Source organism: Cololabis saira, chromosome 1, assembly GCF_033807715.1.
Source record: "Cololabis saira isolate AMF1-May2022 chromosome 1, fColSai1.1, whole genome shotgun sequence".
NCBI lineage: Eukaryota > Metazoa > Chordata > Actinopteri > Beloniformes > Belonidae > Cololabis > Cololabis saira.
This window is the reverse complement of record NC_084587.1, coordinates 3594469-3617856: the sequence shown is the minus strand read 5'-3', so window position 1 is coordinate 3617856 and position 23388 is coordinate 3594469. Positions and strand designations below refer to the sequence as shown.

General features: G+C 44.3%; 1 protein-coding gene across 1 annotated transcript in view; it reads right to left on the bottom strand.

Annotated features, from left to right (window-relative positions):
• LOC133450456 (cytoglobin-2) overlaps positions 1-17123 on the bottom strand; it is a 29915-nt gene extending 12792 nt beyond the window's left edge. Inside the window, exon 1 of the mRNA XM_061729106.1 lies at positions 16590-17123. Coding sequence (XP_061585090.1) covers positions 16590-16765 — 176 coding nt within the window. The 5' untranslated portion in view covers positions 16766-17123. The remainder of the gene's footprint in view (positions 1-16589) is intronic.
• Positions 17124-23388: the final 6265 nt, after the last annotated feature.

The window sequence follows — 23388 nt, the reverse complement described above, 5'->3', positions numbered from 1 at the left end:
ACAATAACCATAACCATAACTATAACCATAACCATAACCATAACCATAACCATAACCATAACTATAACTATAACTATAACTATAACCATAACCATAACTATAACCATAACCATAACTATAACCATAACCATAACCATAACAATAACCATAACCATAACTATAACTATAACTATAACTATAACCCTAACCATAACTATAACCCTAACCATAACCATAACTATAACTATAACCATAACCATAACCATAACTATAACCATAACCATAACCATAACTATAACCATAACCATAACTATAACTATAACTATAACCCTAACCATAACTATAACCATAACCATAACCATAACTATAACTATAACTATAACCATAACTATAACCATAACTATAACCATAACTATAACCATAACCATAACCATAACTATAACCATAACCATAACTATAACTATAACCATAACTATAACCCTAACCATAACCATAACTATAACTATAACCATAACCATAACCATAACTATAACCATAACCATAACCATAACTATAACCATAACCATAACCATAACCATAACTATAACTATAACCCTAACTATAACCCTAACTATAACCCAAACCCTAACCATAACCATAACCATAACTATAACCATAACTATAACCCTAACCATAACCATAACCATAACTATAACTATAACCATAACCATAACCATAACTATAACCATAACCATAACTATAACTATAACCATAACTATAACCCTAACCATAACCATAACCATAACTATAACCATAACCATAACTATAACCATAACCATAACCATAACCATAACCATAACTATAACTATAACCCTAACTATAACCCTAACTATAACCCAAACCCTAACCATAACCATAACCATAACTATAACCATAACTATAACCCTAACCATAACCATAACCATAACTATAACTATAACCATAACCATAACTATAACCATAACCATAACCATAACTATAACCATAACCATAACCATAACTATAACCATAACTATAACCCTAACCATAACCATAACCATAACTATAACCATAACCATAACTATAACCATAACCATAACCATAACCATAACCATAACCATAACTATAACTATAACCCTAACTATAACCCTAACTATAACCCAAACCCTAACCATAACCATAACCATAACTATAACCATAACTATAACTATAACTATAACCCTAACCATAACTATAACCATAACCATAACTATAACTATAACCATAACCATAACCATAACTATAACCATAACTATAACCCTAACCATAACCATAACCATAACTATAACCATAACTATAACCCAAACCCTAACCATAACCATAACCATAACTATAACCATAACTATAACTATAACTATAACCCTAACCATAACTATAACCATAACCATAACTATAACTATAACTATAACCCTAACCATAACTATAACCATAACCATAACTATAACTATAACCATAACCATAACCATAACTATAACCATAACCATAACTATAACCATAACCATAACCATAACTATAACCATAACTATAACCCTAACTATAACCATAACCATAACCATAACTATAACCATAACCATAACTATAACCATAACCATAACCATAACTATAACTATAACTATAACCCTAACCATAACTATAACCATAACCATAACTATAACCATAACCATAACCATAACCATAACTATAACTATAACCATAACCATAACTATAACCATAACCATAACTATAACCATAACCATAACCATAACCATAACCCTAACTATAACCATAACCATAACCATAACTATAACCATAACCATAACCATAACTATAACCCTAACTATAACCATAACCATAACCATAACTATAACCATAACCATAACCATAACCCTAACTATAACCATAACTATAACCATAACCATAACTATAACCCTAACTATAACCATAACCATAACCATAACTATAACCATAACCATAACCATAACTATAACCATAACCATAACCATAACCATAACTATAACCATAACCATAACCATAACTATAACTATAACCCTAACTATAACCCTAACTATAACCCAAACCCTAACCATAACCATAACCATAACCATAACCCTAACTATAACCATAACCATAACCATAACTATAACTATAACCCAAACCATAACTATAACCATAACTATAACTATAACCATAACCATAACTATAACCATAACTATAACTATAACCATAACCATAACTATAACCATAACTATAACTATAACCATAACTATAACCATAACCATAACCATAACTATAACCATAACTATAACTATAACCATAACCATAACTATAACCATAACTATAACCATAACTATAACTATAACTACAACCATAACCCTAAACCAAACCCTAAACCAAACCCTAACCCTAACCAAGGAACTCCATCACGTTTACCATCACGTCTGGAGTATAAATACGGAGAGCAGCTTCTTCTGCTCCGACACCTGCACCCTAAACAAACTCATCCATCAAGGACACGGCAGGAAGCTGCACCGTCCCTCTCTGACTTCCTGCTAATTATTCTCTAAATGTTACCCGGCTCAGCGTTTATCTGTTCCTCCTTCGTTAAAGTGCAGCTGAGGAACCTGAAAGTGCCTGATTCGCCTCGCCGCCGCCGCTCCGGCAGGAAGTCCCGAGCAGAGACCTTTAGCGCGCCGCGGCGCTGATGAGCCTCTGCAGTCACGACTGATGGCCTCTAATTGGATGCAGGTGTCGCTCCGAGCGGCTGCTGCTGATGGATGTGTTTGCAGGAGCATATCAAATATATCTGTGATTCATGAGTACCGAGGATGGAACCTGGAGGGTTGAACGGGGAAATGATTGTTGTTGTCGTGTCAGGCGTCACGTAGCCGTCGCAGCGGGAAGAGCTTTATTCTCTTTGTTTACTGCTGATTAAGAAACGTTCTGAGTGGGATTACACGTGTTCAGACGGAGGTTTCCTACTGGCCTTCACATGCTGGAGGAACTCCGACCAAACACTCAGGAAACGGAGCACGACTCCACGTCGTCTGCGTGAGGCGAGCTGTGAATCCAGATGTTGATCAGGGTTTTCTATCGTTGTTAATGTCGTGTGGAACAAACTAGTTTGAGCATAATGTGGTCCTGACATCCATCCATCATCCATCCATCCATCATCCATCCATCCATCCATCCATCCATCATCCATCCATCCATCCATCCATCCATCCATCCATCCATCAAAACTTTTTCCTAAGAAATTTGATTTCTTAGGAAAAAGGGACAGATAAAATAAGCTTAGTCTTCTTTCTGTTCAAGGAAAGAGACTTGTTGGAATTACATTGAACTGTTCTGTTTTTCTTTTAATGAAATAAAGAAAAGAAAGAAAGAAAGAAAGAAAGAAAGAAAGAAAGAAAGAAAGAAAGAAAGAAAGAAAGAAAGAAAGAAAGAAAGAAAGAAAGAAAGAAAGAAAGAAAGAAAGAAAGAAAGAAAGAAAGAAAGAGGAAAACCCGATAAACCAGAGGTTGTCCCTCACGTACAGGACTGTCTCAGAATATTAGAATATTGTGATAAAGTCCTTTATTTTCTGTAATTCAAAAATGTCATACATTCTGGATTCATTACAAATCAACTGAAATATTGCAAGCCTTTTATTATTTTAATATTGCTGATCATGGCTTACAGCTTAAGAAAACTCAAATATCCCATCTCAAAAAATTTGAATATTCTGGGAATCTTAATCTTAAACTGTAAGCCATAATCAGCAATATTACAATAATAAAAGGCTTGCAATATTTCAGTTGTTATTTCAGTCCAGAATGTATGACATTTTAGTTTTTTTAATTGGATTACAGAAAATAAAGAACTTTATCACAATATTTTAATTTTCTGAGACAGTCCTGTATAACCAGTGGCAAATAGGGAGGTAAAGTGTAAATCGTCTCGTGGGATTCGAGTTGAAGGCTTGTTTTTATTCCAGCTTTTATCTGTGGCCTCAGAGCATCTCGGTGTGAGAGGAACGACTGAAAGAAGTGGGAGGGAAGTTTCCTCGGGCTCGGCTCCAGGAGCAGCCGGACTGATTAAGTATCACAGGACTTTTACTGACAGCGCAGAGTCAAGTTGTTAAATTCCCAGTATTATCTTGGAGACTGAAGGAGACGGGTTCTGCTCTGACCCAGTTTGAATCCTGTCAGCCGTCCAGCCCGAGTGTCGCTAAAGCAGTTTATTTCCCAGCTGGAGTCGGGCCCTGGGCAGAACCGCTGCTCTACATCCACATCCCTCAGATCCTGTGTCATGCTGGTCTCACAAAGGCTCGGCCGGCCACCAGCGCTCATAACTGGGCGCTGACAGCTGTCACGGTACGACCTCCGTTCCTCGGCTGCAGAAACGACTCGTGGCTCTTGTTCTGCTCAGAAAAACATGAAAGTTAACGGCTCCTCTGATGTTTTCTCCCAAGAAGAAAGGCTTTTTCCTTTTATGTGCCTGTTCTCGTGTTGGGATTATAAATGCTTAATCTCCCGTAGCCAAAGACGCGGCGTACAATACATTAAAGGAAGACATGGCAGGGACATGGCAGGCACAAAAAAAACCCTTTTCAACCTGGAAATCAAAGGACGGTTTTGTCTTCTGAACATTTGAACATTAAGCCAAGGATGATGGAAGCGTGTTCGCTTGACACCCACCGAGATATCAACTGGGTTAAAGGCTGTTTGCCGTGTTTTGAATGACTTTTTTGAAAGTTTTACAAATCCAACTGGGACATTACTTTACCAAAAAGTATAAATGAATTTCTTGGACTCTTTGGAGTCATGAACAAACTTGGGCCTCAATACAGCGACTTCCAGACTCTTTTTCACAAGTAAAACTCCACAGGGCCGGTGTAATTACTAACAAAAACAAATATGATGTAGTCCTGAATTGAGAGGATTTATCGAATAGCGGTACTGTCAAGGTCCCTTTTCCACCAAACCAGGGCTGGTTCTGGTTCTGGTTCTGGTTCAGTGCTGAGTTTGGAACCGGGCTTTCTGTCTCCACTTACAAAGAACTGGCTCCAGTTCCAAGGTAGCACCAACTTTTTGCTGGTTTAGAGGAAAGAGCCGCTTACGTAAGTGGAGGGGACGGAGTTATTAAGACCAACGGCAACAGCAAGACTGGGAGACGGAGACATTTTCAAATCAGAATGAATCTGGATGCAGCAAAGCATCATGGGAGGAGGAGGAGACAACCTGTCTTTTAGAGATGTGTCCAGGGAGGAGCTACGTGGACCAAGTCCTGTTAGAGCAGATACCTGGTTGTTGCTGCAACTTTCAGGCAAACGCAGCGACGTAACTGACGTTTGCAGAAACGTAATGACATGGCTCCTCTTAGCACCGAGCTGTGGAAAAACAAACGGTTCTCAGCTGGTTTGGAAGTTGGACGAGTTGTGAACCAGAACCAGCCCTGGAACCGGTTTGGTGGAAAAGGGGTATCAGTCGATCCAGTGGATCCTACCGGGTCGGTCACTGCAATGAAGACTCCTCCCCCAGCTGAACACATCCTCGCGTTCATCAAAGTTGAAGTCAAGAGAAAGTTAAAGGGACATTAAAAGATACTGTATCTTTCGGTGGCTGAAATGAAAACAAGCAGAAAATCCAAAGTAATGCAACTCTTTGCTTCCTTTGAGACCACTTGGTCGAGGTCAGAGGAATCTTCCTGAAACCCAACTTCATCACAAGCTGCATTTGTTGCACCAGCTGTTATTATTTAAATGATTATTAAGTAATAAACAGTACCTAAAACTACCCAGCAGGCTCTGAGAGAGGAGAAATCAAATGTAAATGTGAAAATAGGTTGTTTTAGTTAACCTCGTGGAGATTCTTGCTCAGCTCTCAGTGAACAGTATCATTCTTATTCTTTCTTCAGAACCTTCCGTGCGACAAAGCGGCTGATTTTCGAAGTGAGTGTTCAGTTTGACCGTATTAACGAGCTTCTGCAGAGGCCCGAGGCGTCTTCACTCCCCGGTGTAATTGCATTTGTACGCGTTGGTGAATCAGGCGTTTTATCGCCTTCCATCCTCTCAGAAAAGACGGTGACATCTGGAGACTTGACCCGGCTTCACGCCAAACACACGCCACCAAACACACGCCGCCAAACACACGGCGCCAAACACACGGCGCCAAACACACGAGTCAAACACACGCCGCCAAACACACGCCACCGAACACACGCCCCCAAATACACGCCGCCGAACACACGCCGCCAAACACACGCCCCAAACACACGCCGCCAAACAAACGCCGCCAAACACACGCCCCAAACACACGCCGCCAAACACACGCCCCAAACACACGCCGCCAAACAAACGCCGCCAAACACATGCCCCAAACACACGCCGCCAAACACACGCCACCGAACACACGCCACCGAACACACGCCCCCAAACACACGCCGCCGAACACACGCCGCCAAACACACGCCACCGAACACACGCCGCCAAACACACGCCGCCAAACACACGCCGCCAAACACACGCCGCCAAACACACTCTGCCAAACACACGCCACCAAACACATGCCACCAAACACACGCCGCCAAACACACGCCGCCAAAACACACGCGTCAAACACACGCCGCCAAAACACACGCCGCCAAACACACGCCCCCAAACACACACGTCAAACACACGCCGCCAAACACACGCCGCCAAAACACACGCGTCAAACACACGCCGCCAAAACACACGCCGCCAAACAAGCGCCGCCAAACACGCGCCACCAAAAACACGCCGCCAAACACACGTGTCAAACACACGCCGCCAAACACACGCCGCCAAACACACGCCGCCAAACACACGCCGCCAAACACACGTGTCAAACACACGCCGCCAAACACACGCCGCCAAATACATGCCGCCAAACACACGCCGCCAAAACACACGCCGCCAAACACGCGTCAAACACACGCCGCCAAACACACGCCGCCAAACACACGCCGCCAAACACACGCCGCCAAACACACGCCCCAAACACACGCCCCAAACACATGCCCCAAACACACGCCCCCAAACACACGCCCCAAACACACGCCACCAAACACACGCCACCAAACACACGAGTCAAACACACGGCATCAAACACACGAGTCAAACACACGGCATCAAACACACGCCACCAAACACACGCCGCCAAACACACGCCGCCAAACACACGCCCCCAAACACACGCCCCAAAACACACGCCGCCAAACACACGCCGCCAAACACACGCCGCCAAACACACGCCGCCAAACACACGCCGCCAAACACACGCCCCAAACACAGGCATCAAACACACGCCCCCAAACACGCCGCCAAACACACGCCGCCAAACACACGCCGCCAAACACACGCCGCCAAACACACGCCCCAAACACACGCCCCCAAACACACGCCCCAAACACACGCCCCCAAACACACGCCGCCAAACACGCCGCCAAACACACGCCGCCAAACACACGCCGCCAAACACACGCCCCAAACACACGCCACCAAACACACGCCGCCAAACACACGCCACCAAACACACGCCCCAAACACACGCCACCAAACACACGCCCCAAACACACGCCGCCAAACACACGCCACCAAACACACGCCACCAAACACACGCCCCAAACACACGCCGCCAAACACACGCCACCAAACACACGCCCCAAACACGCGCCCCCAAACACACGCCTCCAAACACACGCCCCAAACACGCGCCCCCAAACACACGCCTCCAAACACACGCCCCAAACACACGCCCCAAACACACGCCGCCAAACACACGCCCCAAACACGCGCCCCCAAACACACGCCTCCAAACACGCGCCCCCAAACACACGCCACCAAACACACGCCGCCAAACACACGCCACCAAACACACGCCGCCAAACACACGCCACCAAACACACGCATCAAACACACGCATCAAACACACGCCTCCAAACACACGCCCCAAACACACGCCGCCAAACACACGCCACCAAACACACGCATCAAACACACGCATCAAACACACGCCTCCAAACACACGCCCCCAAACACACGCCGCCAAACACACGCCTCCAAACACACGCCCCCAAACACACGCCGCCAAACACACGCCAACAAACACTCGCCCCCAAACACACGCCGCAACAAATACACACCAAACTGTACAAAATCTATATCCATCCATCCATCCATCCATGCATCTATCATCCATCCATCCATGCATCCATCCACCCATCCATCCATGCATCCATCATCCATCCATCCATGCATCCATCATCCATCCATCCATCCATTCATCCATCATCCATCCATCCATGCATCCATCCATCCATCCATCCACCCATCCATCCATCCATCCATCATCCATCCATCCATGCATCCATCCATCCATCCATCATCCATCCTGCTCAAACCTTCAAAGACATTTTAGGAGCCGATGACACCGGTCTGATACCGGTCTGATACCGGTCTGTGACCGGTTCTCAGAGGAAGCAGCCAGGGACCCTCGGACCTTCTCAAAGCCAGGACACTGAGACGTTCCCAGAACAACCAAGAGCAATCCGTGGTTCTGACCCGAGTCCCTTCTCTGACGGGCCGTGTCCAGATGCTTCATCCTGGAAGGCATCTGGCAGAAATCCTGACCAGATGCTAAAACCTCAACTATTTCCTACCGATGAAGATGAATCTTATCTGAGCTCTTCCCGGGTGGCTGAGCTCCTCACGCTAACCCTCAGGGTGGGTGGGTTCAGCACCGCCATCCTCCGCCTTATCACTGTGGAGGGGTTTGAACCCCCCAGAGAATCCCAGGAACTATGTTTTCAGGGGCTGCTGGACTCGGGTCGGACCTCCAAGCTGTGACGAGGCCCAGGGGCCGACTAGGCTGATGCATTTATAGCATCAGCCCGTAACTAACTTCCATACTTGGACCCTCCAGGCCAACGCACAGCCGGTAACGGCCATCTGTTAGTACAACTGGGAGCAGAACAAAACCTATTCTCTTTAAAATGTGGATAAGTTTAATCTGTTAGGTCTTTATTTACAGTTAAAGAGTCATGGCAGTGTCAGCACTGAGTAGCTAAAGTGATAAAAGTCATTGTGTACACTGTCAAACAAGAGATCAATCCCCTAATTATACATTTATTTATTGTTTTATATATCCAACAGACACAGATTATTTTGTGTCTTTAGGTAGCTTCAAATCTGAGCTAACAAAAATAACTTGGAGTTCCCCAAGGTTCAATTCTGGGGCCTGTGTTGTTTAACATCTATATGTAAGTGCTACCATAACTACGCAGATGACACACAAATCTATATAACCATCTCACCAGGGGACTAGAAACCGAGTCCTCACTGAGACCAGGAGACCATATAAGTCCAGTTCTTAGATCTCTGAATGGTCTCGGACCAAAACACATCTCTGATCTCCTGGTCCAGGATGAACCAACCAGAACCCTCAGGTCGTCAGGGTCACGCCTCCTTTCTGTACCCAGAGTTAGAACCGAAAACGATGAGGCGGCGTTCAGCTTTTATGCTCCTCACCTGTGGAACAAACTCCCAGAATGCATCAGGGATGCTGAATCTCCCTTTAAATCGAGGTTGAAAACCGTTTTATTTCCTGCTGAATTTCAGTAATCTCCCACAATGCAATGCAACCTTTTATTTCTTGAATCTCATTTGTTTAATTACTTTTAAGTGATATATTTTTTGTCTTTAATTATTGCTTTTAAACTCTAACTTTAGCATTTTTAAAGATCTTTTTGACGTAGACCTAGAAGTGTTGCCAGACACCCAAAACCAAAATAACCAAAATAACCAATCGTACAGAGAGCCCGAAACTATCGTAGCTGACGTAAACTTATCGTACACAACAACAACGCTGAATGAGAAATGGGTTTGTTGATGGGATGGAGCTAAGGGGGCGTCTCTGCATGAGAGAAGAAGTGATGATAAAATCAATAAAAACACGACAAAACACCAGATCAATTACAAAAAAATTAATCTGGTGAACTAGATTCCAAATCAGACTAATGGTAAATAAGAGTTATGAAGAAATACTCGCTTTTCTACAGGGATTGGAAAGTTATCGTACACTTCCGACTATTGATCGTACATCTTACACAAGTTGAAATCGTCGAACATCTGGTGAGACTGTACGATGCCCTCTTGTGTCGTAGCTACGAACTGATACGGTCAGTTTTGCTTCATAATAATAATGATGACTTGGTTTTATATAGCGCCCTTCAAGGCACCCAGGGCGCTTTTACAGAAATCATTATTCATTCATACACATCCTCACTGGTGGTGGTAGCTACGTTTTGTAGCGACAGCTGCCCTGGGGCAGACTGACGGAAGCGTGGCTGCCATATCGCGCCAAACGGCCCCTCCGACCACCACCAACATTCATACACATTTAAACACATTCACACGGGGCAAGGTCGGTAAGGTGTCTTGCCCAAGGACACTACGACAGCAAACTGGGACAGAGCGGGATTCGAACCGCCGACCTTCCGATCATTGGACGACCCGCTCTACCACCTGAGCTACTGCCGCCCGATTCATGTCATAAAGCTTAGTTTGTTTCTGTTTCTGTCTTCACTTTTTTACGGGATTGCGTTCAGGTTCCACTATAAAGGCCGAATCAGTGAACGGAGTCGTAAGGTTTCCAACTGCTCAATATCCGTCTTTTGGTCGGAAGACGGTTCCATCTTCCATCTCGCTGCGAGATGTATGACCGCCATTTTCTGAGCTACCTCTTCCCCGTGAGACGGTGTGAACCCGGCCTTGATTGCATCAAGCATGCACGATAGTTTAGGGGGTAACGCCCTAATTGCGTAAACGCTATAACGGTTTCTTGCCATGAGAAACTCCAGGGCTACGTTAAATGTGATCTGATAAACTCCAGAGAGAAACTAAACGTCCCTCCTGCTGATGGGTCCATCTCAGCCTCCTACATTAACGTCCCTCGTGAAACGGAGGAGTCGTTTACGACGGAGCGAGTAAGAGGTCGTGTTTTTCTACGAGCGTCAAATAAAAAAGCGTTTAGCGAAACCTTAAATCACACGGAGACGTCCTGATGTGGACGCGGGCCGAGTCACCGCCATGAATGGACACGCCGCCGTTATTAGCTGCACGGGTTAGACGTAGTGAAGTGTCAGATATCTGGAATCACTTTGAACCTCTGACATGATCTCATGATCGTCAAGGCGACGGGAAGAAGAAGGAGCAGATGAAGAGGAGGGAAGTGAAAGACGAGGAAGGCTGAAAGGAGCGACGGATACGGAGGCACTGAGGGAACCGGTGAGGTGCCAAAGGCTGTTGCTGTCATCCGCAGATAAGCAGAAACACACGCACGCACACACACACACACACACACACACACACACACACACACACACACACACACACACACACACACACACACACACACACACACACACACACACACACACACACACACACACTTCGCCGCGACTCGCTGCTCATTTCAACGTCCCCTTCAGGGCACAATTACTAAAAACTGGAAATATTTAGCTGTCGACATTAAAATGAATACAAATCTTTATTTTATGTTTGAGAAAAGCAGTGGATCCGTGTCGTATGGAAGAGTATTAGGGCCATGCAGGAGAAAAATTATTTGAGAGTGGAAGATTTTTTTTTATTGTGCACTTTGAGAAAAAAGTCGAAATGTCGAGATTAATGTTGAAATACAATTTTGAGAAAAAAGTTCAAATGTCGTGAATAAAGTCGAAATTTCGAGAAAAAAGGTTGAAATGTCAAGAAAAAAGTTGAAATGTCGAGAATAATGTTGAAATACAATTTCAAGAATAAAGTTGAAATTTCGTGAATAAAGTTTCAATACAATTCCGTGAATAAAGTGTAAATGTCTAACTTAAATCCTTGGAGAATAACGTTAAGGGTACGTTTCTGAAGTTATGCAACTGCATATGTGTGATGTGTTTCAAATCAATATCGTAAATCCAATTGACTTTTTTCTCGACATTTCGACTTTTTTCTCAACATTTTGACTTTTTTTTCGAAATTGTACTTCAACATTAATGTCGACATTTCGACTTTTTTCTCGACATTTTGACTTTTTTCTCGAAGTGCATAATGAAAAAAAAATCTTCCTCCTCTAAAATATTATTTTTATTTTTCTCCTGCCTGGCCCTAATACTACGCAGCTTTTTTTAATGACTCTCCATCTGGACATCCTACTCCTGGAGAAGTGTTTATCCTCACCCTTTAAGACGTTGGCGGCGACGGAGGGAGATGGTGGAAATGTTATAAACAACGTGCTTAAAGTTAAAGTCGTACATGCACCGGACTCTAATTCAGAAATGTCACCGTCTCAATTACTGGAGGAGGACTTTTGAGTCGTCCTTCAGCTTCACGTGGAGAGGAATGCAGCGTTCCCTCCTTCACGGCACTCGTCTCAGCTCTGGTGAGAGGGTGAGGGACGGAGTGTGTGTGTGTTCTCACACTACTGACGGTGTGGGGACATCCATTATTCTGCTCCCTTTTGGGGACGGACTAAAAACTACAACAGAAAAATTATTTGACTTAATTATGGCTCCTTTTAATTGATGCGAACGTGTGTGTGTGTGTGTGTGTGTGTGTGTGTGTGTGTGTGTCTGTGTGTGTGTGTGTGTGTGTGTGTGTGTGTGTGTGTGTGTGTGTGTGTGTGTGCGTGTTTCTTCTGTCTGCAATTATCCTGAAAAATTACAGACATTTTTCCGTCATTGTGTGAATCATAAAAGGCTGTTTAATTAGCTCTGCAGCTGAACCGTGAAGCTTTGTTCGCACAGCTGCAGGTTAGCCGTTGCAAAGTAGTCCGTTTGCGTCTTCTATTGTAAAATACACACAAAAGAAACAAAATGGTCGTGAAACATGTTGAATTTGAATTGAAACCCACCTCGTGAAAGTTTCAACCGCTGCTGTTTTTGGTGGGATTTTATGAGTAAAGCTGACACATGAGCAAATTAAAAACAAACATATTGTTGTTAGGCTGCTGTGATTTTAACATAAGTCCAGTTAACCGCGTTAGATCTCCTGATTGAATAGTGTGTTTCCGTCTTTACCGTCTCTCGCTGTCTCTTACATGCTCAGGATCGAGTTATAAACGGATTAACAGACAGAATATTAGACTCTAATTGGACTAAATTCAACTGGGAATTGATTCACTTGTATTGAACTTGTTTACTTTCTCTGTAAATTGAGCTTCAATTACTTTTAACGTGAACCGGAGCCACAGACATAAAATGATTTTGATTTTGTTGTGTGTGAAACAGCCTTGTTGGACTGCGTCTTGGCCGGTTGTCGAGGCCTGTGATGTTCAGTATTTACATAATCAATACCATCGAACCCAAGATGGAAACATTAGCGCCGTCGTCGGTTTCAGTCAGTGTTGGACCCGGTAGGATCCAATGACTTGGCGAACTCCAACTCCGTACCACTTGGTGGCGATAGTGTACCACTTTCACTGATTGAGAAACTCGCCTAACTGAAAACAAGGCACAAAAGAAGAAGAAAAACGGACAGAGCTGAGATGGTTGCCAGGTTTCCGTTTGCAGTGGTGGTCATGAATGAAGAGAGACGGTTCAAAGGGAACATGGAGGTGACCGAACATCTCCGGCCTAAAGCAGGTCCAGGTGGCACCACGTCGATGCTGCTGCATCAGAGCTTAATCTTTTCAGCCGTTGACATGAGCGGAAGATAAGCTAACTGTTGAATTTGTCGAATGGAAAAGACTCTGATCTGCAGCTGAACGGGCTGGAAATACGCTACGATATCAACATTTATGGTGCAGAACTAATAACCCACATGAGATAATCTGTTTTGCAGACTCAATTCATTTCACACCCGTCTGTGTTTACTCTTTATTAAAGAGCTTGAAAAGGAGCTAACTTTAAGATTTACCCTCAACTGTCTCAGTTCACCCCTCGGTAAGTCCCGCCCCCTTAGTTACTGTCGTTAACTCAGACGGTCCATCTCACAGACAGGTCGGATTCATTTCAAGAAATATTTGGGTTCTTTTAGCAAACATTTTCTCTTGGGGCCTTTGTATTCAGCCCCTAGTGGCCAATGAAGGAAAAATGTCCTTAAACTGCAGCTTTTGTGTCGATGGCAGATTAGGAAATGCAGCGACTTGTTTCTGCCCTGATATTCTATGGGGGGGGGGGGTATCAAGATTCTGATGACTTGGACTCTGTTTCTATTGGGTTTGGACTCTTAAATCAGATTTGAGTCCTCGGATTTGATTAGATTTATTTTTATGTAAGTCAACAGAATGATTTAGTACGAGATAAGATCTACATTAGCTTTAACATTAAATTTGAGCGGTTCAGGTCTCATAAGGAACAAACTGTGTTTGAGCAGCAGAAGAACCATCAAAGGGACAATGGAGACCGTTTCCCACCGCAGTCTGTAATGTAGCCTGGGGGGGGTGAATATTCATAAATAATAACAAACTAACATGCAAATTTCTATAACTACAAACATGTTCCTTCAGTTAATTACCAAGCACCACCATATATGTACACATAATTATGCCTTCATGTACCACACATGCACACGGGGGGTACACTTAAAATGTGATAATAAACTATAGTAAAATGTGATGATAAAGACATCTATGATGTAACGACAGTAAAGTTAACAGTAACATCCACAACTCCGGAGAGCCGTGTGCGTCGTGCGAGGAGAAAACGTCCCCTCCCGTCTTTACTAAACCGTCCCAGTTTACTTTGAAAAGAGTCCATCACGCGTAGCAACCGCGTGGATGAACTCACGGCGCAAACAGGCCGAGTTTGGGAAAGTTAGGTGGAACTCACGTCCTCCTCCATTTGTTAGCATTAGCATCAGCTGCCGCTACTTTTCGACTGGGCGTCTGATGATGCATAACGACAGCATGTGACTGACGTATGTGCGCTTGTTTTATGTGTCAGAGAAGGAGAGACGAGACGAGAGAGTGAGAAAAGTCTGTCATTTAATGCCCGCGGCTAAAAGCAAATGCGTGACAATGTATACAATGTATATATTCACGATAGAGTCATTTTGTACATCACACAGAGTAGAAGCCGAGATACATTGAATATACTCGATATATCGCCCAGCCCTACGTGAAAGTTGAAACAACAAGTTGAGACAACAACAAGGTGGAAAAGGGACACCAGTGAACCACCGCCCATTAAAAAGAAAAGGAGAAGGTAGAGAAGGAGAGAAAGGAAAACCAGAGTGGGAAACCAAAGTGCCCCCTCACTTCACCTAAGGGTTTCGGATTGAACTTCTTAAGATGTTGAAACTATCTCAACGTGTTATTTTCACCCGAACAAGAACGTTACGTGATACTCGCAGGTCACAAACATGTTTAAAACAAACCCCTGAGGAGAATCACATCATCAGTTTTTAATTCAATCCAGCTTTATCTAAATAGCGTCTATAACAACAGAGACCAGAACATAAACCCCCGAGCAACTATTACATAAACATAACATTAACAACGGCAGGTAAAAACTCCCCTGGTGGGAGAAAAACCTGAAACCAAACAAGTGGCAAGAAAAACTGGTCATAGGAGGATCAATGAGAGCCGTAACGATCCAGTGATGATCAGTTTCATGATGATCGGTACAAAATGAAAACATTGATTAGACATCAATAATCATTTGATGAACTAGGAAATGAAAATGTGAGACAATATTTTAGTTTAGTTTAATTTAACATGAATAGAAGTTGTTTTGGTGTGTGGAAAGGGAAGCCGTCAGAAGCTTAGGCTTCAGTCTACACCAGGGGTCTAAACCCGCGGCTCCAGAGCCGAATGCGGCTCTTTAGCACTGCCCTAGTGGCTCCTGGAGCTTTTTCAAAAATGTTTGACCTCTTTTTTCCTTTTTTTCTTCTTTTTTTTCTCTTTTTTTTCTTTTTTTCTCTTTTTTCCTTTTTTTCTTCCTTTTTTTTCCTTTTTTTCTTTTTTTTCTCCTTTTTTTCTTTTTTTTCCTTTTCTTTTTAATCTCGACATTTCGACTTTTTTCTTGACATTTCAACTTTTTTCTAGACATTTAGACTTTTTTTTTCGAAGTGCATAATGAAAAAAAAATCTCCCCCCAGTTATAACTAATATAGAAACATGCAACATGTGTTGTCTTCATTCTAAGGCTTATACAAGACTTTTCATTTTTTGCAGCTCCAGACATATTTGTTTTTTGTGTTTTTGGTCCAATATGGATCTAAAACATTTTGGGTTGCCGACCCCTGAACTACACATTTTGGTCCTTGGTTTGTAGATAAAAAAAATTGCATATATATATATACCAAAGAATGATATATTTTTTGTATTACACTGATGATTTACACCTGTACTTTGGGTTATTTGTGTTGTGGAAATTGAAAGGACCAATAAACTAAACTAAACTAAAATAATAAAATCCCAAATGATCTCCTCTTATCTCCTCCTCTCAGTGATGTGATGGTCTTATATTGATCACTGACTCCTGAATTAATCACATCAAAACCATATTGGCATCCGTTGAGGGACGTAATATCGGTGATGAAACTTGATAAAAGTTAAATCAGAAGTGAACAGCCTCCTCAGTGATCAATATCTGCACAGACTGACCGTATGAGCACCGACACCCCCACGTCCTCGCAGTGCTGGTAGACGTGTCCCCACGTGTCCTGGATGATCTCCCTCTCTGCGTCCGTCAGCGGCTCAGCCCGCTCCGGCCGGTCCTCGTCCCCCCCCCGCCGGGCCGGCGGCGAGGCCGGCGGCGGCGGCGTCTCCCGGCGAGACATCCTCCGGCGGCGCAGCGGCCCCGAGGCTCCCAGCAGCCGGGGGAGGTAGGCGGCCAGGGAGGGGGGGACAGACACGGACAGCTGAGACCCCACGGCGGGAGCTGGGGGGGCAGCCGGCCGAGAACAGGAGGAGGAAGGACGGAGAGAGAGGAACAGGGGGGTGACGAGGCTCCTGGTCCCCCCCGCCGGCACCCAGCTCTGGCTCCAACTACAAACTTCTCCTCCACTCCGTCTCCCTCGCTCCCTCCCTCCCCGGGAGGCTGATGGGGATGCTCCTCCTCGCGTTTCCAGGGAAACGAGCCGCTCGGAGGACGATGGGAGGATGATGGGAGGATGATGGGAGGAGAGCGGCTCGGGAGGAAGACGGAGACTGAGGGCTGGAGAAGAGTGGAGACGGGAAAAGAGGAGGAGAAGGAGGAGAAGGGGGAGAAGGGGGCGTTGAGGGTCTTTGGCACACCCCTTAACACACACACACACACACACACACACACACACACACACACACACACACACACACACACACACACACACACACACACACACACACACACACACATGGATGTAAATCATCAGTTAGAGGAGTGGTTAGTACAGAAGAGTATTAGGGCCAGGAAGGAGAAAAATAAAAATAATATTTTAGAGGAAGATTTTTTTTTTCATTGTGCACTTCGAGAAAAAAGTCGAAATGTCGAGAAAAAAGTCGAAAAGACGAGATTAATGTCATCCATCCATCCATTTTCCGCCGCTTATCTGTTCCCGGGTCGTGGGAGCAGCAGTCTCAACAGAGATGCCCAGACTTCCTTCACCCCAGACACTTCCTCCAGCTCTTCCTCCAGCTCTTCCTCCATCTCTTCCTCCAGCTCTTCCTCCAGCTCTTCCTCCAACTCTTCTTCCAGCTTTTCCTCCATCTCTTCCTCCAGCTCTTCCTCCAGCTCCTCCGGGGGGAGTCCGAGGTGTTCCCAGGCCAGCCGAGAGACAGTCTCTCCAGCGTGTCCTGGGTCTTCCCCAGGGTCTCCTCCCGGTGGGACATGCCTGGAACACCTCCCTAGGGAGGAGGGACATGCCTGGAACACCTCCCTAGGGAGGTGGGACATGCCTGGAACACCTCCCTAGGGAGGATCCAGGAGGATCCGGTACAGATGCCCAAGCCACCTCAGCCGACTCCTCTCAATGTGGAGGAGCAGCGGCTCGACTCCGAGCTCCTCCCGGGTGACCTAACTCCTCACCCTATCTCTAAGGGAGCGTCCAGCCACCCTGCGGAGGAAACTCATCTCGGCCGCTTGTATCCGCGATCTTGTCCTTTCGGTCACTACCCAAAGTTCATGACCATAGGTGAGGGTAGGGGCGTAGATTGACCGGTAAATCCAGAGCTTCACCTTTCGACTCAGCTCCCTCTTCACCACGACGGTCCAGTACACCGGCCGCATAACTGCGGACGCTGCACCGATCCGTCTGTCAATCTCACGCTCCATTGTTCCCTCACTCGTGAACAAGATCCCGAGATACTTGAACTCCTCCACCTGAGGCAGGACTTCTCCACCCACCCGGAGAAGGCATGCCACCCTTTCCCGGTGGAGAACCATGGCCTCGGTCTTGGAGGTGCTGATTCTCATCCCTGCCGCGTCGCACTCGGCCGCAAACCGCCCCAGCACATGCTGGAGGTCCCGGTCTGATGAAGCCAACAGGACAACATCATCTGCAAAAAGCAGAGATGAAATCCTGAGGTTCCCAAACCGGATCCCCTCCGGCCCCTGGCTGCGCCTAGAAATCCTGTCCATAAAAATTATGAACAGGACCGGTGACAAAGGGCAGCCCTGCCGGAGTCCAACATGCACCGGGAACAAGTCTGACTTACTGCCGGCAATGAGAACCAGACTCCTGCTTCGATCATACAGAGATTGAGATTAATGTTGAAGTACAATTTCTTTTTTTTTTTTTTACCTTGTCTGCACACATATTAATGATTGATACCATGTAGGTAAAAACCAAAGGCATATATATGTGCAATATTGCTATATTTAATATATATACATATATACGCCTACATACTCATACACATACATACATAAATATATACATACAAACCCAGTGATTTTTTTTTTTTTTTTTTGTGTGGGTGGTTGGTGTGGGGTGGGGGGGTGACGACATCCACTGCCAATCCAGGAAGCAGGAACACACGGAGGCACACGTCAAGCACTGGAAATCTGCAACAAAACCCACAAACAAAACACAAAACCAACACGGACCAAAACACAAGCAGCAATCAACCCAAACCACAGTGTGAGCTAAGCTACCACTAACTAACCCCAAAAACTACAGAGCAAGCATGCAGGTGAACAAGCCAGTATGTATGTCTATGTGTGTGTACAATTTCGAGAAAAAAGTCGAAATGTATTTCAACTTTATTCTCGAAATTTCGACTTTATTCACAAACCGCCCCCCCCATCCCGCCTCCATTTCGATGTGCGACAATCGCCACAAAAACTCTAAATCCAGCTATTGGCAACAATTCAGCTCAGGATTAAACTGGAGTTTCCAGAAATCCAAGTAAACACAATCGATTATTGAGTGAGGTGCGTTCAACTCCGCGATGCTCTGCAATGTTCTTCCGGTCTTCTGGCTTTCGTGGTGTCGTCCCTTCCAGAAGGGGCGGTCAGTAGCTCGGCTAAGCGTGGGTTGGTATACATAGAGGAATAACTCTGATTAGGACAAATAATCTTGCACTAAAAGATCAATCTCAGCGGGTCTCTGTGAACAGAGCAGACCCGTCCAACACGTCTTTATGGGACAAAAACTGAATTGGAGGGGATTTTTCTGTATAAATGATAAAATTGTTGTGTTGACGGCTGAGTGTCTCCGTCAGGTGGATGTAGGTGTGGTTGTAAACACGACCAGGACCAAAGCGATGGGAGCCCGCTAGAGCTGAACATTTCTACACATTAAACTGATATTTTTACTGCTTTAAAAAGAGACGAGCACAAATCTAATATCAGAGTGTAGATTTAAGATGTTAAAAGCACAATAGTACAGATTAAAAACAATCATCTGGAATGAACTGGCAGTTAATAAAAAACAGAGCTGAGGGGTTTTATCTTTTAATTGTATGAATTTGACTCATTAATGGGGATTAAAGTTGTCGGGGGACCACCGGGATGTAATTTAGTAGCTGCTGAAATTAGCTTTTCACAATCTGCGCTTTAAATAATAACAGAGCAGAAAATAATTTACAAAAAAAAGCAACTGCAGTAATAACTAAAGAACAACAACAGAACTAAAAATAGTGATATCTTAGATTTTGGCGGGAAAAAACATGTCGTTGTTGCTGATTTGTCATCTTAAACGGTCACGGTTGTCAGGTCTTGTAATCTTCTCTCCTGGAAAACGTCAAGCTTTGCTTTTCTTTGCATTTCCAACGAACCGTTTTGGGGCTTTTTGTGTTTTTCCCTTGGATCTCCATGATTTTACTTTCAGTTTGAACATTTCTCTCCAGTCCATTTGTTTTTTAAGTTGCTTTCTGTTTATCACAGCTGGGTTCCCTCGATCCGCCTTCATGTTACAAGTCACCAAGTCTTTCACTGCAGGCGAATCAGCGAGCAGCTGGCCTTCGCCACCCGGCAGGGGATTTTACACTCAAACAACTTTAAATTGCATCAAAGACACTTTCACAGATATGAAAAAGAGCATGTTTTTCCCTGTTTCTCCCCGTCTCTACATACAAACTGATCCAGAGCTGGTTACGAGTCCCGGGGGATAAATCCAGAATGAGAGTCTGGACGTCCTTGTACACTAACCAGATTCCCTTGCAGGAGTACGACCCAAATACAGGAAAAACAAACATAAATATTTATTTGAACTAAAAAAACATGACGTGGCAGCCTGAGGAGCGAGTGGTCAACAGGTGGAATGACAACGGACCAGCAGGGGAGCAGGGGAGCAGACGCTCAAGGGAACAACAAGACTCAGGTGTTCACAACCGCCTCAGGTGAGCTGTACAGTATAAGGTACATCAACAGCTTTGCCTTAATACTTTCAAAATAAAACAGGAAATCAAGCTTTTTTCAAAAAGAGAACAAGTAAGGAAGGATAATCTTTGTCTCCCTTGAGAGAAATTTGTCTTGGACAAAACTAAAGACTCCAGGCACCACATATATAACAAAACATATAAAATCACAATAAACAAAAACACATCGTCATATCCCCCCGCTCTTTGCATGCCCCCTCGCAATGTCCTGAAAAAACACCTCTACACAAAAAAATACCTTGCTACAGCAGCATTATTGCACTTCCCTCTACACATACAGCAGCATACTCGTTATTGCACATCCACTTGAGTTTACTTGCACAAGTAAACTCGACTTAAACGAGTCAAAAGAAGAAATGTGATCGAGACTTGAGTAACTCACAAACTCAGACGTCGTCTCAAGACAGACTCCGCCAAGGAAACCAGCAGATTGCATCAGAACCTTTTCTCCGATACGATCCCCCGTCCTGATCCAGCACCAGGCAGCACCCCCCCTTTAACAGAACCAGAGCTACAGACCAGAACCGGACTCAGGAAGGACCGGCATCGGCCTCGGCCGGCTGGAGGCTGAGAGGACGGGAAAAGGGGAGAGAAGAAGTCTTCAGGTAGTCTGTTGGGTAGTCTGTTGGGTCGTTTGCAACACAACAGGAACAATGACTACTGTACCGGGTTACCAGGGGTCCTGGGGTACTGAGATTCCAGGGTACCAGGGTTACTGGGGTACCAGGGTCCTGGGGTAAAGGGTTCTCAGGGTACCAGGGTCCCAGGGTACTGGGGTACCGGCTCTGAGAAACCTTCACCACTGCTCCACCTGAACGTTTGTCACATTGTCTTAATTCAGTTCACCGCTCTAGTTCGTTTACATCTTTCTCCATCAACGTTGGTTACCATGGCAACCGTGAGCCCCAGGAGCTTCGGTGGGGACGCACAGATCAGATAATCAGATTTGGGGCCCGGCGTCAGACTCCAGCCCAGAACCACCTGTACTGAGAACCTGGTTCTTTTTAAAGGTTTGAGTTTAGGGATGAAAGCAGCAGGTTACGGACGACCGGCCAGGACTCGATGCAGAAAAACCGCAGGAATGATGCAATAAAACCCACCTGGAATGTAACTTGTATATGGAAATATTTCAAGTTTTTATTTAAGAAAGAAAGAAAGAAAGAAAGAAAGAAAGAAAGAAAGAAAGAAAGAAAGAAAGAAAGAAAGAAAGAAAGAAAGAAAGAAAGAAAGAAAGAAAGAAAGAAAGAAAGAAAGAAAGAAAGAAAGAAAGAAACTATTTGGAAAAGCAATTTCAAGCCGGTGAAGAAAACAGGATTCCTGGAAGCCAGTGGCTGAGAAAATTGCCTATTAGGATGGAGATTTGAGCCGTGAGAAGGTGCCAGGAGAGCAATCAGCCCGGACTGACGGCCGCGGCGTGGAGGTCACACGTTTATCTTAATCCCATCTGCCCCCCCGGCGGTGAGAACGACCCCCCTCATCTACGGCGCAGGAGAAGAGGAGATTCCTGATAAAGTGCCGTCTAGACAAAGCGCCAGCGTGGGGGGCGATGGCGATGGCGATGACGATGACAGGCCTATTACACCCCGGAGGAGGAGGGGGGAAACAGCTGAGAGATGGAGCTGTCAGCACTAAATGGCAGATTTCTCCACCAGAGGGTTTAAGGTGTCACTCCTGCACATCATCGGAGAGAAACTCACTCTGAAGGTTTTACGATATTAGTTTTTAGTTTAGTTCATATTTATTTCGAGCGGTACAACATTTACAACATAAGTGACCTGCGTGCAACAGAAAATTAAGTAAATACCTTTAACAGTAGACGTGCAGGTTCAATATTCAAATTAATTCATTAACACTCAAAAGGAGTGGGAAGAAGAAAACGTATTTAATCCTACCCCTGTTTCTCATCAATAATTTGACAGATTTTTAAGGCTTCCTCCTGTCTTAACATTTAAACCAGAACAATGAACAAAAGACCTATATCAAATTATAATAACATTATTCTACAGTATTTGCATTTCATAACCACACTGTGTAAAATTAAGAACAATGTATATTATCACCACGGGTGACAGTTAACTGTTAACTTACATTTACATTTGGTAAGGACAACAATACCATAAGGTAATGGATAATAAATACCAACTTAATGAGGAACAACAAGTAAACATCAACATTTCAAGACTTGATTTAACATCGTGTTACCACCCACTCTCTTTATACTTTGACCAGACCATGTGTTTATATAGCAGTTTAAATCTGTGGATATGTTGGATTTGCTTGTATTTGATTATCCAGACTGTTCCAGAGTCTCAGGAGGATGAGCTTTATCTTCACCGCTGCTGCCACCTGGTGGCGGATCTCTGAACCCGCCGTAAAAGCCAGAATATCTGCACCCTCCGTCTCCAGACCAAAACTAATAACTAATCAAGAAAGATATATTTAATTTAATTTATTAGAAACAATTTACTGAAGAAAATCAGTGTATTATTATAACCATCCTTGGTCAACTGTCTTTTACCTATGGTTCTAGACTGCAAAAACTCAAAATCTTACTAGGAATATTTGTCTTATTTCTAGTCAAATTTTTCAATTGAGTCAATTG